This window comes from Heloderma suspectum, chromosome 3 (genome assembly GCF_057233095.1).
Source record: "Heloderma suspectum isolate Gila_16-S chromosome 3, 16-S_ref, whole genome shotgun sequence".
Lineage (NCBI taxonomy): Eukaryota > Metazoa > Chordata > Lepidosauria > Squamata > Helodermatidae > Heloderma > Heloderma suspectum.
Window position 1 is genome coordinate 226,393,049 of NC_139460.1, and position 16,793 is coordinate 226,409,841.

General features: G+C 49.2%; 1 protein-coding gene across 1 annotated transcript; it reads right to left on the bottom strand.

The window, feature by feature from the left end:
- Positions 1-1,383: 1,383 nt before the first annotated feature.
- Positions 1,384-16,263, bottom strand: HHEX (hematopoietically expressed homeobox). The gene is made up of 4 exons (XM_084845888.1): positions 15,800-16,263; positions 7,227-7,405; positions 6,413-6,463; positions 1,384-2,896 (listed from the first exon to the last, which is right to left on the bottom strand). Exons 1-4 carry the CDS (start codon positions 16,173-16,175, stop codon positions 2,663-2,665), a joined length of 840 nt encoding a protein of 279 aa, XP_084702014.1. The 5' UTR covers positions 16,176-16,263; the 3' UTR covers positions 1,384-2,662.
- Positions 16,264-16,793: the final 530 nt, after the last annotated feature.

A 16,793-nucleotide genomic window follows, 5' to 3' on the forward strand; every position in this document is an offset into this window, starting at 1 on the left:
CAATTCCGTTGTCATCCATAAAAGCCATGAACCTGGATTACCACACATCCTGGTTATGAACTGTTAAATATTAATATCCAATAAGGGGGTACGAGTTGTTGAATATCAATGTTCCATTAGAGTTATAAATATTACATGGGGAGTGCTATCTTTGAGGAATACAGACAAAAGGGTGTCTGTATCTCCATCTGCGAGGTAGGACAGGCTTCAAGACATTCTTGTTAATTCCTGTCTGCCCCAGTCAGCATGGTCGATGGCCAGGGATGATGGGAGTGTTAGTTCAAACTATCTGGATGGTGCCAGGTTGGGGAAGGCTGCCCTAATATTCGTAGTTTAAAGGACCAGGTAGCAGATGATGCAAAAGACCTGAGGCCTGTCAGTGTAGACAGGACCGGGCTAGATAGACAAATAATCTGACCTTGTGTAAGGCAAGTTCCTACTTTTGTTTGCCTAGGATCCCCTCCAGCTCTTTTCAGCCTGTCTGCAGGGAGGTTTCAGAATTCTCAACTGTCAGAGCCAGTCTATGTGAAATAGAGAGCAAACAGGAACAACAGTGATACAGGCAACAGAAAAATCATCATTGCAAAGCCAAGCAAATCTTGTTCAAGTTTTCATGCAGACATCCCCCAACCTGGCAGAGATGTGACTGCTTTTGACCCAATAAATGTAACCGGTAGCCAAGTTCCGATGAAGCACAGCAGATGCCCACATATAGAGAATTAGGAAGCAAGACTTTCAGGTCAGACTGTCTGGCTGTCAGATGGCCTTTAGCCCCAGTCCACACAAATATACACACCTTTTAAAAAATAAAATAAAAACTCACATTTGTGTTCAAATCAATGGCCTGCATACTGCATAGTAAGAAAGCCCCTTTCAGTTTGTAACCCTAAACAGCAGCCATTCTCAACCAGGCGCCCTCCAGATGGGTAGGACTACAAATTCCATCATCCCCAGCATGGTCAAATGACACACTGGCTAGGGATGATGGGAGTTGCAGTCCTGCACATCTGGAGGGTGCCAGGTTATGAAGGCTGTCATACAGGATGCATATTTACCTGGGAATAAGTCCCACTGAACTCCACAGGGCTTAGTTCTGAGTAGACATGTACAGGGTTGCACCGTTACTTTCTCTTTATGCAAAGGGGCTATAGAGCCGTGTTGGACAGAAGGATTGCAGTTTACTGGAGGGCCACAGCCCAACATCCAGTGGAGCATCTTGTGCCTGCTGGTTTGGGGGATTCCTGTGCTGGACTAAGAAGACCGAAGTCTGATCCTTGTCCGTGGGATCATTTAACATGGATTAGCCCTGGGTCTCCAATGTGGGGACACTTCTTTTTGCACTTGCCAAGCTCCCTGCCCTTCCTGATTTTAATTTTATTTCTTACATTTTATTTGGGTTCAAAACAGTGCTTTTGCGTCTCAGAGCTCAGACCCACCTCTGCCTTGTATTTAGGTTCTTGGGCAAGGTACTTTCCCTTTAGTCTCACCACTTTGCCTTCTGGGAAATGAGTGTTTTGTGACCAGCCATGCCCACCATGGCAGCCATTTTACAACTGGGCCAGTCACCCCCATGGCAGCTATTTTGTGAGAGCACCCACAACACTCTCTCCAAATTCCAAATGTGCCCACCAACCCCAAGAAGGTTGGGGATCCATGATGCCTTAACTGGGACAGAATCCAGAAGAGTATACGACCTTATATTATTGACTACATTTATAACCCGCCTTGCTTGCATCATGGAACTCATGGTAGCATACATGGGATTTCTAGGTGGTCTCCCATCTGGGCACTGACCAGTCCCAGATCTGCTTGTCTTCAGCAAGATGGCTGCATTATGTGCCTTCAGACCATGTCCTGCTCTTGCTGTGTAAAGTTAAAATACATCAATAAACCAGAGGTTCTAGTACAACACACACACCACCCTTCCCCAACCTGGTGCCTGTCATGCTGGCTGAGGATGATGGGAGTTGTTATCCAACACATCTGAAAGGCACGAGGAATGGAAAATATGCTGGAGAAGGCAGTTCTCTCCCACTCCCCACCATTACACCTGATCTTTAAGAACCCATTATACATTTAGTGTCCACATATCACACATGCTGGTTATATACCATTTTCAGTAGATGGGGAATAATGACCTTGATGAGATCTACTACCTGCCCTCTCCCTACTTTCATGAAGACAATTTCCATTACCCCATGAAAAATTTGTGTTTCACTTCTCATTCCTGTATTTGTGACATCTTTGTAAAAGCTTTTGGCCCCAAAAGTGAAATTCTCCTTTGGAAATCAGAAGGTTCATTTCATTTTGGTTGTAGTTATTATTGTTGTTTCTCAGCTGGCTAAGGATCATCATCCCCCAGTTCACAGAGGGAGGTGTAGTATTACACTCCCAGTAGGATACAAAACTGGTCACTATACACACATATATTAACAAAAACAGGCTCCTGTCATTCCTAAAAGGATATATCCTGCTTATCGGTGTATTTTCTGAACAAGAACACTGACTGTTAGAGTTACATGATTCCAGGGTTGTTGTTTTTTCCTTCTTCCTTCCCCTCAGATTGAAGGACAAGCCTTTCCTTTTGTAGCAAGGGTTGTTTTTGTTAAGCCAACTCCTCTTAAAGTGCAAATGGAGGGAAGGTCCATCCTCAAGGGGGCCACTACGGATGAGGACCATTGAAATAGCCCTTGTCACCTTCAATGTCCACTTCTTGATCTGAGTCATCTGAGATGTCAGAATCCAGTTCTTCCTGGGAGGCTGGTGAGGGGGTGTACCGTGACCTGCTAGGAGAAGCCACCTTATCCTGCTCAGGACTCAGACAGCCTTCTTGTCTGGCATCCTGGTGACTGTTGCCACCTTCAGGCTCTTCTTTTTTGCTGGCTTGAGGGTTCTCCTGAAAGCAAACAGAGCAGACGTCGACTGAAGAACAAGAAGAAACTGCTGGGATGGCCAAGCAAGGGGGGGTGCATGGGAGGAGGGGCTTGAAGGACTTCAAGCTACTTTTTGCCAGGGTAAAATTCTTGTTTCCCCAGGAAAGCAGGCCACTTATTAATACACATTGTTGCCAATGAAGTATGTAGCCATGTCATCTCCACAAATGCATTCCAGTTCTCACCTTTGCCTACCAAATGTCCTGACTCATGACTCTGGAAACAAGGAGCTGTCAGAGAGGCAGAAGAGAGAAGTCCTGCAGAATGATCCCCAAACCACTCCAGTTGGATTTTATGTTGAGTTTGCTCCAGGAACATTAACTTGAACAGATGGGCTGAAAGCAAAGGGACTCCTTGTTTGCAAAACTCAGCATTGAGAATTGCTACTACACAGGAGCTCTAGCTAGATTGGGAATGGAGCTTAAGTGACTGTGTGTGAAAGGGAGGATGTATGGATGTGTGTAAATGTGGGGAGTATGTGAATGGATGAGTGTAAATGGGGTGTGTGAAGGGGGGATGTGTGTGGGGGTGGATGGATGAGTGCAAATGGGGTGCCCCTTCCCCCTTTTGGCTTTGGCCCTGCCTCCCAAAAGTATGTGTCCTAACCTCTTGCCCAGACAGAATGTGGCCCACAACTTTAAAAATAATATTTTTAAAGGTTCCCCATCCTTGATTTATTTATATTATTTATTATTAAATTTATATCCCACCTTTTCTTCCACTTGCAAGGAACCCAAGGTGGCTTACGTGGTCCTCCTCCTCTCCATTTTATCCTCACAACATCCCTGTGAGGTAGGTTAGGCTGAAGTCAGTGACTGGCCCAAAGTCACCCAGTGAACGTCATAACTGAGTGGGGACTAGAACCTGGATCTCCCAAGTCCCAGGCCAACACTCTAACCAGGACATCACACTGGCTCTGTAGAGCATTAAAACATTTGTCCTATCAGTGGCAAAAAATGCAACTCCCAAATTAAAATTGGACCCATAGAACTCCCTCCCAAAATGTAAGCAGAGGAATACATCGCTAAGATGAACCACAAGGAGTCTTGTGGCACCTTAAAGACTAACAAATTTATTCTGGCATACGCTTTCGTGCCAGAATAAATGTGTTAGTGTTTGTGACACCACAAGAGTCTTAGTTATTTTTGCTCCAATAAACTAACAGGCTACCCTCTAGAAATAGTGGACATGGATACTCTGACATATCTGTCCTGGACTAAAGCAAAGAACAGTCCCCAGTCTACTGATATTTTACTGTGTAATCTCCTAAATATGCTGTGTGCTCATGCATACATCCCACTGAGCTCAATGGGACTTAATCCCATTGGTGTGTATAGGATTGCAGCCTAAGTATGTTTACTTGGATGTAAGCACTGCTGAGTTCAATGGGACTTATTCCCAAGCAAGTATGCACAGGATTGATGTCTAAGGCAGCTGTACTGTCAGGACAGAACTCTGGGGCAGAAGCACAGGGCCCCGCTCCTCAGAATGAACAGGAGAAGCCCCAAACGCAGCAGGGCTGGCTTACCACAGTTTGAAGAACTAATACACATTTTCATCTAATCGGGTGGCCGGGTGGGGGAAGCAGCTAGTAAAATGATTAAATCCAGAGTCTAATCCAGATTACCTAGCTGTACCACCACTGCATCCAGAAAGCTCTGAATGAATTCTACAGTGAACAATAATTTAATGTGGATGAATTACTCCAATATGAGTCCCCAGTCCAGAGCCATCATCGTCCCAGGCCCCAGTGTAAGCTAATGGGTGACAGGGGAATTTTTTTATCCAAAGTAGTGATTGGGAGTTCAGAACTCAGGGAGAGGTAACTATTTGGGGTTAAGAGCCAGTGTGGTGTAGTGGCGAGAGTGTTGAACTGAGAGCCGGCAGATCTGGGTTGTAGTCCCCACTCAGCCGTGGAAGCTCACTGGGTGACTTTGGGCCAGTCACAGACTCTCAGCCCAACCTACCTCACAGGGATGTCATTGTGAGGATAAAACAGAGAGGAGGAGGATAATGTAAGCCACCTTGGGTTCCTTGCAAGAGGAAAAAAGGTGGGATATAAATGCAATAAATAAATTAATAAATAAATTTAAGACAGAGTAGGAGAGTATGGTTTTGCCTAAGTGACATTACATATTTTTCTGCATTTAGCTTCCTGACAAGTGACTGGAAATGTGGGGTGGGGAGCAATGAATGTAGAAAATTATCAGAATGAACAGAAATAGGGAAATGATCAGAACAATAGAAAAAAGCAACCAGTAGGAAGCAAATGTTGTTAAAGCGTTCACACAGGTGAAGATTTTGTAAATATCCCCCCCTTAAAGAGTAGTTTTGAAACACATTTTAAACTCTTACAAATAAACCTAATTATTTATTTTAACTTTTTCTAGACTTCCCTTCACCCACAAAAGTGGGTTCCAGGGAGGTGTACAAAGATAAAATAAACAACAGTATAATAAAATATTATCAACAGTATAATGAAATACAAACAGCGAGCCAGAAAATGGAGAAGAATAAAACAACTCACAAATCAGATAAAAATAATGCAAGCAGCATTAAGCTGTAAACAAATTGAAATGCTCCAGGGGTACAAAAACTGGCACCTAAAAGAATACACTTTTGGTGAGAGTCCAATCTCAGTTAGGAGAGCATTCCAGGAGAGGGGCTACCACAGAGAAGCTCTTTCCTAGTATCTTCACAATACCCTTATCATAGGCATTCAGAGAAGGGCCACATCCAATGATCTTACATGCAAGGGCAGGTTGGTATAGGAGGAGGTGCTCCTTAAGGTATTTGGTCTACAAGCCATTTAGGACACCTCGAATTGGGCTCAGGCGTTAATAGGCAGTCCATGTAAATTTGTTTAGAATGGATGTGATGTAGGTCCACCTACACAAACCAGTTAGAATTCTGGCTGCCGAATTCTGTCAGCTTGCTGAAGCTGTCTTCAAAACTCCAGACTGTCTTCAAGGGCAGCCCCAAGCATAAGGCATTACAGCAATCCATCCTGGAGGTTAGCAGAGCATGGATTAGCCGTAGCCAGGCTAACTAACCCCTGACAACATTTAACTGGAGTCCTGCCCACTGGAGCCAAAGCCAAAAGGATTATTCGAAAGGCTGTTTTCTTTCTGACCTTCCTAACATTGGAAATAACATCTGTAAGCAATTCTTTTGAAAGCAGAAGGGGGGTGGGGGGAGAAAACAGCACCAGAAATACCAGTGAGGAAATCATTTACGGAAGTTTGGTCTTTTGGATCCGAATCGCCACCTTTACAAAGGCAGAGCCCATACTTCGGAGCGTTTTAGGTTAGTGCTGTCCGAAGCAGCACTCCTGAATCTCCGCGGGACTGTTAGGCGATGTGAAAAGAGCCTCCGAAGCGACTGGCGCAGACACCCGAAGTCAAGCGAACCCGTGAGCGGATAAACAGAAATTCAACGAGTCCGTTGCTAGAGGGAATCGAGGGGTCCGTCCAGCCTACCTGCTTCAGGCGCCTCCATTTAGCCCGGCGATTTTGAAACCATGTTTTAACCTACAAAATTTAACAGAGGGGGTGGGGGGAAGAGAGATGTTAACGGGAGAAAGATCGAAAGAAACCCTAATACACATGCAACTTAGAGTAAGCCCCACCGATGGGATACAACGATGGGACTTACTTCTAAGTAGACACGGATAGGCTGCGATGATATGCGCGCTTATTGGGAAGAAAGCCTCATGGAACAGGCTGGGACTGACTTCCGAGTAAACACGCATAGGATCGGGGCTGCACTTCGCAAGTTAAACACACACACACAAAAGTCTACTCCCTCCTTCGAAGAATGGGAGTGCTGCATCTTCCCTTAAAAATGACATCTGATTTTAAGGAAGGGGGGACCCTTGCTTCGAATTTAGCTCCTGAACTGAAGGGACCCACTAATAATAGTCATTCCTTCCTAAAGCCTAAGTTGCCCGCGTCAAGAATATGACAATTCTAGCGAGGGCCTCAAAGCGCGGGAAGGAAAGGTGCGGGGTGCGTGCTTGTCTGGCGGCACCGAAATTCATCCGAAGCCGCTCCGCGCTTGTCGGATTACCGTAAAGACCCTCTCTGAACAACAGGGCGTTCCCACCCCTGGCCGGACGGCTGTGTGCTTACTCGGGAGTAAGCCCCGCTGAACGCAGCCGGGCTCACTCGCGGGCAGACATAGGCGCGATCAGGCTGCAGACGGGCCGGGCGTGCTTTCCGGGCCCGGCCGGGGGAGCCGCTGGCCCCGCGGGGTCCGCCCCGCCCCGCCCCGCCCCGCCCCGCCTCGCCTCACCTGCCTCTCGCTGAGCTGCAGCATCTTCGCCAGGCGCTTCCTCTCGGGCGGAGAGAGGTACTTCTGCGTCTCGAATTTCTTCTCCAGCTCGATGGTCTGGTCGTTGGAGAAGCGCACCTGGCCGCCTTTCCTCTTGTGCAGCGGCCTCTGCATGAAGGGGCTCCAGAGCAGCGGTTTCCCTGCAGGAGGAGGCGGCAGGCAGGCAGGCAGGCAGATGGTGAGGGGAGCGCTGGGCCGGCCCGCCTGCTCTGGCCCATCGGGAGCGCCCCCGCCAGGCGTGCAGCGGAGTCTGGGGGCTCCGGTGTCGCTGGGGCGGGGAATCCGCCCCGGGTTGCAACAGCCGGAACCAGCCAGCGCTCTGAAGGAGCTAGCCGAGGTGCCGAATCTGTCGCCCACATGGGTTCAGCATCTTGGATAGCTCCTTTAGAGCGCTGGCTGGTTCCGGCTGTTGCAACCCGGGCGGATTCACCACGCCAGCGACATCGGAGCCACCAGCCGCCACTGCAAACGTTCCGTTCCCCTTCACGCCCATCGCCTCCACCCTCTTCAGCGCAGAGGAAGGACCTTCACTCGGCTCAACCCCGATAACACATCCACTTTTCCTCAACTCCATTAAAACTTCTGGTGTCATTTAATCCGGATTAACCTGACACTCCTGCCCCCCATGTCTTCTTACTTGGACGGCTGGCATGAAGTAAACCTTCACAAAATCGGCCTAGAGCTGTGCCAGTGTTACAGCAGACCCACTGAAATGAGCAGAACTTAAATTAGTCATGACTAACTTATGTCCCGTTCATTTCAGTGGGTCTGCTCTAGGTAAGAGTACACTGGACGAAATCCCTCGATTCGAAATGCTCGTTTGGAAAAGGGGGGCCCACTCCCATCCCACCCAATCGTTGATCATTCATGTTCCATGTATTTATTTATTTGAAAATCTGTGCAGATATCAAAGGAGGTTCTCCCAACGAAGCAAACAGAGACGACAAACGACATCGTAAAAGAGGTCTGTGCATTTCGAAGGTCTGAGGCCGCAGTCCTGTGCACACTTTCCCTGGGAGGGAGCCCCACTGAGCTCAGTGAGGCTGAGTTCCAAGTAGACATGTGCAGGATTGGACCGCGCGTTTCTTTGCAAAAGTGAAGAAAATTTTTGGTTAGGAAATGTAGCCCGCTTTTGCCTTCTTAATCCAAAAAAGCACAATTCGTTAACACAGCGAAGAGTCTTGTTGCACTTTAAAGGCTGACGCGCTTAATTATTATTTATGGCATAATAAGCTTTGGTGGATTAGGGTTCACAGAGTAACACGACTCCCCTTCTAGAAATCATTCATTCATTTTGCCCGACGGGCCATTTCCCCATCACTTTTTAAAACCATTCATTAAGACGTGGAGCTTCGATGTTTGTCGGAAGAACGCAATGCTTCCGAAGTTCACGCGTTTGGATCAAGACCTGGGTGCCACTCAGCTTCCTGGATCTGAGATCCACACGATTTACCAGGAGATGCTAAACAGCACCTTTGGGCCTCCCTGAAGATTGTGTGCCACCTCCAGCGCAATCCCTGGCACGTTTACTCATGAGTAAAACCCATAGCGATCAATGGGCCTTAGTCCCAAGTAAGTGTTTATAGGATTCCAGGTTTCACCAGGGACTCCTCCCCATTGAGCTCAGTGGGATCTCCTCCTGCACAAACCTACTTCGGATCGCATTGTCAGGTAATTCATCAGAGGTCGACCGGGTGGAAGGCGGATGCGGCTTAGAAATCAAAAACTCTCTCACAGCACAATCCTAGGGCTGTCTACTCAGAAGTAAGCCCACTGAGCTCGGTGGGTTTACTCCCAGCTGGGTTTGTACAGGATTGTAGCCTCTCTCTCATACACTCCCTCACGCACGCACAGAGGCCACGCGCTCTTAAATCGGGGGCGCACCGAATGGCCCTCTGGGTTTAAGCCATTTGAGGGCGCAAAGCCGATGCGCGTTTAGGCAGAAAAACGTCCTACGACTCCCAGCGCGTCTGGCTCAGGAATGCTGGGAATTGTAGGATTTTGCTTCTGTCTAAATGACATAGGGCTACGGCCAAAAGCTTGTTGCGCCCCCAGTCGACAGCCAGGGGCGCGCAGGGTGGGCCACAGGCTGTACGCCTGGGTAAGCGATCCCAGGTTGGTAATCCATGGCTTTCAGGCCGCGCCTGGAGAAGGCACTGGGCAGCCTCCCCCCGGGCAGCCCCAGGCCCTTCCTCCCCGCGGCACTTTCACCTTCGGCCCACTCTGATTTGTACAGCAGACGAGCAGAGAGGACAGTTGAAGTCGCTCCGCAATGGGCTATGGCGACATTTCCGTCAATGTGTTTCCTGTTGGTCTATCTCTCAAGAGAAGAAGAAACACCCAAGGCTTCCTCCCTTCGCTTGCACCGACTGCACTAACCCAAGGAAGCCGCCCCCGAAGCAAAGCCTGACTCCCACCCCACGCTCAGCGCTGCAAGCGGAACACCGGCGGCCGGAGCCCTACGGGGGCAGGATCGTCCTGGCAGCCTCGGCGCAGAAGGCGCCCTCTGCAGCTGATCAGACCAAAGGCCCGGCATTCTGTTTCCAGCCGTGGTCAGCCAGGTGCCTCTGTAGAGCCCATAAGCAGGACTTTGAGGGGACATGGTATCATACGGATGCTGGGATTTCCCCCCTCCTGTTTGTCCCCAGTTATCTGGTCTTCAGAGACACACTGTTTCTGAACTTGGAGGTTGCCTTGGTGATCATGTCTAACAGATATTGACAGACCTAACCTCCGGTCGTTTGTAAAATCCCTGTTTACCAACTGAGAGACCAGCCTTCAGGAAGAGAAGAGCCCGGCGCAGTTTTGTCCCTAGCGTTCTTGTTTCTCAACAGCGGTCGCTCTGATGCCTCTGAGGAACTAACAAGCAGAGCATGAGGGCAATATGCCGCCACTTGTTGGGTCGGCGCTGTTTGGAATTAAGATATACTGCCTCTCTACATGGAGGTTCCATTTAACGATCGTGGCTCACACCGCTTCTATCCTGCACGAATGCACCTAATCCCCTTCTAAAGCCAGTGGCCTCTCGTGGCAATAAACTCGCCAGAGGTTTCTATGGCTTTTGTGAAGAAAGTATTAATTTGGACAGCTCTCTGAACCCAGTACAGATCGGTTTCACTGAGCGACACCGAGTTCTAACGTTATAAGGCAGAAAAATCTCTCTCCTCACGTTTCATATCTCCACTACCCTGGTTCGTGTCTCCGCCGCCTCGGTTCTCTTTTTCTTAAACGACAAACGACCTTCTCTTCTAATACCGACTTTTTCTGAGCCTTCTCCAGAGTGCGTGGATCCGAGGCAAAACGTAGACTTTCCAGATTTGAAGTGCAATCCTACGCATGTCTACTCAGACATAACCCCCTTTTAGTTCAGTGAGGCTTACTCCCAAGTAAGTGGAGTAAGACCCAGTAGACGTACTTCTGGGTAGACTTGTATAAGATTGTAAGGCTACAATCCTCTCTCGTAGAACTCAGTGGGACTTACATCTGAGTAAACTTGCATAAGGATAGAATCCTAAACCTGGGAGTAAGCCCCACTGAACACGGTGGAGTTTACTTCTGAGTAAACATGCATAAGATCTCAATATAAGGCTTCAATCTTATACCAGCTTATCTGGGACTAACCCTCACTGAAATCACTGGGTCTTACTTCTGAGTAGACCTATACAGGCTTGCACTGAAAGACAGAAGGCGCTTTAAACCGAAAATTATTTACTCCAGGGTTAAGTAAGTTAGATTCTTGCTGTTTGAGGCTGCAGTCCTACACTCACTGAGAATAAGTTCCATTGAACTCAATGTTATTTACTTCTGAGTAGACATGGTTAAGTTTGCACTGTGACTCTTTTTAAAATTATGCTTTTAAACTGGCAAACAAGAAAAGATAACTTTACTACCGAAGGTGATGGAATTAGGTACATAGTAGGAGTGTGTGCCTGCTTGATTTATACTGACATAAGAAACTGAAGCTCAGAATCATAATATATACAGATATATGGGCATCATGGCCCATGGAGTTATTTTTTTTTGAATGGGCAAGGCTTAAAATAGTTTGGTGTGGTTGGTTTTATGTTTCCCGGGTCTCTAAGGAGAAAGCAAAATGCAAAACCTACATTGGCTGGAATGTACCTTTTTTATTGTCTCACTTTAGTTTGCAACCCTATACACATTTACCTGGGAGTAAGTCTCTTTTGAGTAGACATGCATAGTATGTTCATAGATGCAAAAGAGGCAGCTTTCAGTGTCAAAGTATAGCAGGCATGTTATGTGAAGATAAATGATCTTGAAATCACTGGAAATGTCCTATCACCTAAAAGCTAGTCAAGTGCGATTAATCAGATTGTATTTTTAAACCAGTGGGACTTCCCTCAGTCTAAATGAGCTTAGGTACAAGGTTGAAACCCTTAATTAACTGGAACTTCCATCCCGATCCTAAGTGCCTTTACTGGGATGTGAATACAAAGTGGATCGATCAGTGGATTTTATGTTCAGGTTTAATGCATTCAAGAGAAAATAACTTCCATTGAAATCAGTGGGATTTATTTCCAAAAAATTAAGATTGGAGTATAATTCAGTGAAATAATAAAAATACTTAGTGATCGAACAGTGCATTTAGAGAGTCATATATATTATCTAAGTAATCCATGTTTTGTTTGTTCATTTACTTTTTAGTGGAAAGGCAGGATCTAAATACTTTTAATAAATCATAAATTAATTATTACTTAAAATGTATTGATCATGATGTAAACCAGTTTAAGTGAATGCTGTTTTTCAAAGGCTCAGATGGAATCCTGTGCACAAGTCCCACTGAGTAAGGAGAATATATTTCTAAGTAAACAGGCATAGGATTACACCACAAATATAATTGCTTGGAAGTTAAAGTTGCAATCCGACACACATTTACCTGAGAGTAAGCCCCACTGAAGTCAATAAGGATTACTCCTGAGTAGACATGTATAGAATTGTGTTGCATGCCTCATTTATTTCAGTGGAACTGACTTCCACGTGGCTTAGGACGGGCAGCCTAAAGAAAATGGACTACAGGAAATGTTCTGGAGGAAGTAGACTACAGAGTTTTAGGCCTTGATGCCAAACACTCATACGGTCAACATCTTGTTGAAATGCATCCACTGCTTTGTCCTGTAGCAAATCTGTTTTTCTGGGTTCTTATGGTTAAGAACAATTAAAATTACGGGCATGTGTGAGAACGAGAGAACGCCCAGCATACAAACTAGCATACAAACTACATCCTCCATTTCCCCATGCTGGAAGGGGAAAATCACTACTTTCTTGCCTCCCCATCTGACAACTGTTGTAAGATGACTATTTATCATTTTTGTAGAATTGGTGTTTGTTGCTCTTGTTTTTAATGGTGTAGTGTGTTCCTGTTAGGAACACACAGATTGCTTTGCTATTAACAGCCTTTTATGTCTGGAACTTTCATTTGATCTTGTCCGCCCTTACAAACAACCCTGCAAGGTAGGCTGATTTCCCACCACCTTACTGATCGATTCTACTATGCATGAAGAAAGTTCCTGTGGGCATCAGGAGGACGTACTCGCTGTACCTGAAGACAATTTCAGAGAAACCCTACCCATATTTACTCGAAAAAAAGACCCATTGGGTTGTATGTATCCAATGTTAGTCTAACTTAAGTTCCATTCATTTCAATAGGTTTACTTTAAGTACGACTAACATCGGATACAATGTACTGTGGACGTTTAGGATTGCAGCCTGACAGTGCGGTCCTAAACATTTATTTCTTATTCATTATTAGAAAACATTTCTATATATGTCTGCCCAGATAAGTGGGTATAGGATTGCAGCACCCTAACCGTCCAATCCTATACATTTATCCACAAAAGCAAGCCCCATTGAATTTGAGCGAGGTTTCTCCAGGAAAGTGGGTATAGGATCACGACCGTAAATGTGTGTAGTCCACTCTACAAATCTGAGCCCATGGACTTGGAATAGTCCGGTGAGATTTGCCAAATAAATAAAAGATCTCTTCAGCAGGAACCTAACCATGGTTAGGGAGCTCAGTGGAAGTTACTCCTGACTAATACTCGGGTTTAGGATCGCTACAGCTTTGAAAGTTAAACAGTGAAAACGGGATGCGTTATGTTCTTTCTAATTTTCTAGTAATTAAATCCATTTCAGTGGATCCAGAATGAGGGCTTCGCACTCGTCCTGTCGAGGGACATTTACTTGAGAGAGTAAGCCCCGATCGCATACAGCGGGGCTCACTTCCAAGTAAACACTGTAATGTAATGGGGCCTCACCACGATCAAGGAGGCAGATCGCCCGAGTTTCAGATGGTCTCTGGGGGCCGGGGCCGGGGAAGAAGAGAGCCCCCCCCCCCCGTTGTTTGTCTTTCTGTGTGACACGGCAGCCTTTGAAAATGCAACATTGTTATTCAAGATTTCGTTTGCGTCAGGGTTTAGTAATTCTGGTGAAAACAGGCTCTTTTTTTTTTTAAGGAAGCAACGAGTTATTTTAGCTGTCATAAAGCTCCATCCCGCACAGAGGAAATGAACAATATCAGAAAAACGGATCCGGGCTATCAAAAGCCGAGTGTTTCCTGAATTTGTCTGTATTGAGGATGTCGATAAAATAATCTGCAGCGTGCACGACTCCCGGGGAAGAGGCTGGTCCGGGCGGCCAGGAAAGCTCTGAACAGCTTCTGCAACCAGATTTTGCTCCTATCACGAGCTCAAGATATCCTGTATGAACGGAAAAGGGCCTGCACCCTCTCTCAGACGGCACGAACTCAAGCCAGTCCTGCAGTCTTCAACGCTACGAGGTCTACAGGCGGCCAGCGGGGAGCGGGGACGGGGCGGCGGGGTTGGGGCAGAAACTCGGCGTTGGAGCGCTGAATTGGGACTGGGGAGACCCGGGTTCTAGTCCTCATCCGGCCTACCTCACAGGGTTGTTGTGAGGATAGAATGGAGAGGCGGAAGAGGAAGATTATGTTTACTGCCTTGGACTCCTTGGAGGAAAGGCGGGATATAAATCTTACAGATAAAATAATTAGTTCAATGTTACCTTGGACATTGGTGAGGTCATAGCCTTCTCTGTCCCGGTTTTTAAAAAACACATACACATACACACATACACACACACACACACACACAAAGGCAATAGCGAAAAACATGCGAGAGATCTTAGTCTGTCTTGTCTCCGGAGTGGCTCTGGTTTTGTGTCAGGCTGGCCGGCCAGGGTCCAGATCCAAGATTTACCTAACAACCCCATTTACTTGAAAGCCAAGCCCGTCTTAGAATCCGAACGTTCATTACCAACACCTTCCACCCCGTCCCAAACCCATATTCCCAGTAAACTCCGGTACAATGTGGTTTCCACAGAAAGTCTGCCCGAGGGCCGGGCACCTAGGTGAGTAAGGCCCCTCGAACTCTGCGAGACGTATTTCTGAGTGCAGGCGAAGATGGATTGGAGCCTCTACGTTTTTAAACGCACGTCCTGGCACTAAATATAGCGAAGCCTTCTTCCAAGTAAAGGCGCTTAGATAAGAACAGGGTAGAAACACGGGCAGATCTACCCCGCTTGTGGGTGCAAGTAATTCACGGCGGTAACAGCGACCTCAGCTCGCAATTTCAGTTCTGCGCGCACACGCGCGCACGCACACCACACACCCTATACGCCGTTTCCCCCAAATTCCAGATACGTGAATCAGTTGTGGCAATCAAACAATAAAAAAATAAAATGTTATGGCCCCTGAAATGTGCAAATCCTTTGCGCACTTTCCTGGCAGTAGCGGTGGGACTCGCTTTTGAGTGAACAGGGCCAAGGCTGCGTTAGGACAGGCCGATCGGCTGTGGCTTCCACTTTCGTAGCACAGTCAGCCAGACGAAGTGGGCTCTCTGGCCCACGAGAGTTGTTGCCGCAACCGGTCTTTAAGGGGCCGCAAAAGTAACACGCCATTTCCAAGGGGCCGGAAGGGGCAGAGCAGCAAGCGGGCGGCAGCGAGCGTGGGGCGGAGGGGCCCCATTACTGCGACGGCCTAGAGACTTATACCCTGGGGAAATTAATCCGGAATGATCCGCGCCCTGTGGGTGTAAATCAAAATGGCCCAAAGCTCTCGGGAACGCCAGGCGTCTGTGTTTGCACTGGTACGTTCTTCGGTCGTTGTTGTTAAAAAAAAAAAAAAATCTTATCTGGCTACTTACTTTGACCACCCGCGGAAACATATAATTATAGGCAGATATAATGTTATATCCAATATTAAACATTTCAAGATCTCAACCAAATGTCCCCATGTCCAGTCAAGCCCTTTGATTTGTGAGATCGCAGCGGGGGACTTAATGAGCGTCCTCGATCAGGAGAGAAACGAACGATTTGGAGGCTGAGCTCAGAGAGGCTCTTTTAAACCGCGGGGTTAGAGGGGCCGAGCGGGCTTCTTACTCCGGGAATCCCTAGACCGGATTAGGCGCTTTCCGTCTCCCAGCCTACCGCTGCCCGCCAGACCCGTCCACCTACAGCACCCCGCCACTGCTGCCTCGGGGGGGGGGACACTCGCCGCTTACCGAGGGGGTCGTGCCGGATGAAGGCTTGCGCGTAATCGCCGACGGCGCGAGGAAACGGGTAGAGGGGGCCCCCGGACGCCGCGCCATACGGGCCGGTCCCGTAGGCTGCCGCCGCCGCCGCCGCCGCCGCGAGGTGGTGGTGCGAGAAGGCCGGGTGGATGGGGGTGGGCTCGTAGATGGGGGTCCGGTAAGAGGCCACCAGGCTGGTGAAGGAGGAGTTGGGCGAGGGCAGGGCGGGCGGCGGCGGAGGCGGCCCCGGCGCCCCCCGGGCCAGGATGTCGTCGATGTAGAAGGGCGTCGGGTGCGCGGGCTGCAGCAGCGGGGTGGGCGCGTACAGCGGGGGCAGAGCGGCCGGCCCGGGCGGCTGGTACTGCATGGCTGGCCCGGGGGCCGCCCCGCGGCCCGATCCCGCCTGCCGGCGCCCGCCGCTCCTCTCCCGCCTGCTCCCGCGGGCGAGCCGAGCCAGCCCGGGGTCCCTGCGAGCCGCCCTCCCCCGGGCGCCGGGTTTCAATCGGGCGCCGCGCTGGGCGGAGCCGCTTCCTGCCCGGCCCGGGGCCAGCCAATGAGCGGCTGCGCGCGGGGCGAGGCCGCGCCCCCGGCCGCCCGCCCCCGCGGCGCCAATCCACAGCCGCCGGCCGGGCAGCGCCGGGCGAGCCGTCGGCGCGGCCGCCTCCGCGCTACCCTGCGCTGCGCTGCGCTGCGCTGCGCTGGAGCGGCAGGCACAGCTGCGCGGCGTCTCTCCTCCCGCCGGGGCGTGCCAGAGGCGGCGGAGCGGCGCTGGGGGCGACCACACGTGCCCCCGCCGCCCGCCGCCCCAGGCGCGCTGCCCACCGCTCTCCCGCGCTGGCCGAGGGCCGCGGTGGCTGGGGGCGATGGGAGTCGCAGTCCAGGAGGTCCGGAGGGCGCCGGGCCGGGGCAGGCGGCTCGAGCCCTCGGCTGACGTGGCTGCCCGTGGGCGGCTCGGAGCAGTCCACGTCTCCCCGCGGGGCTCCTC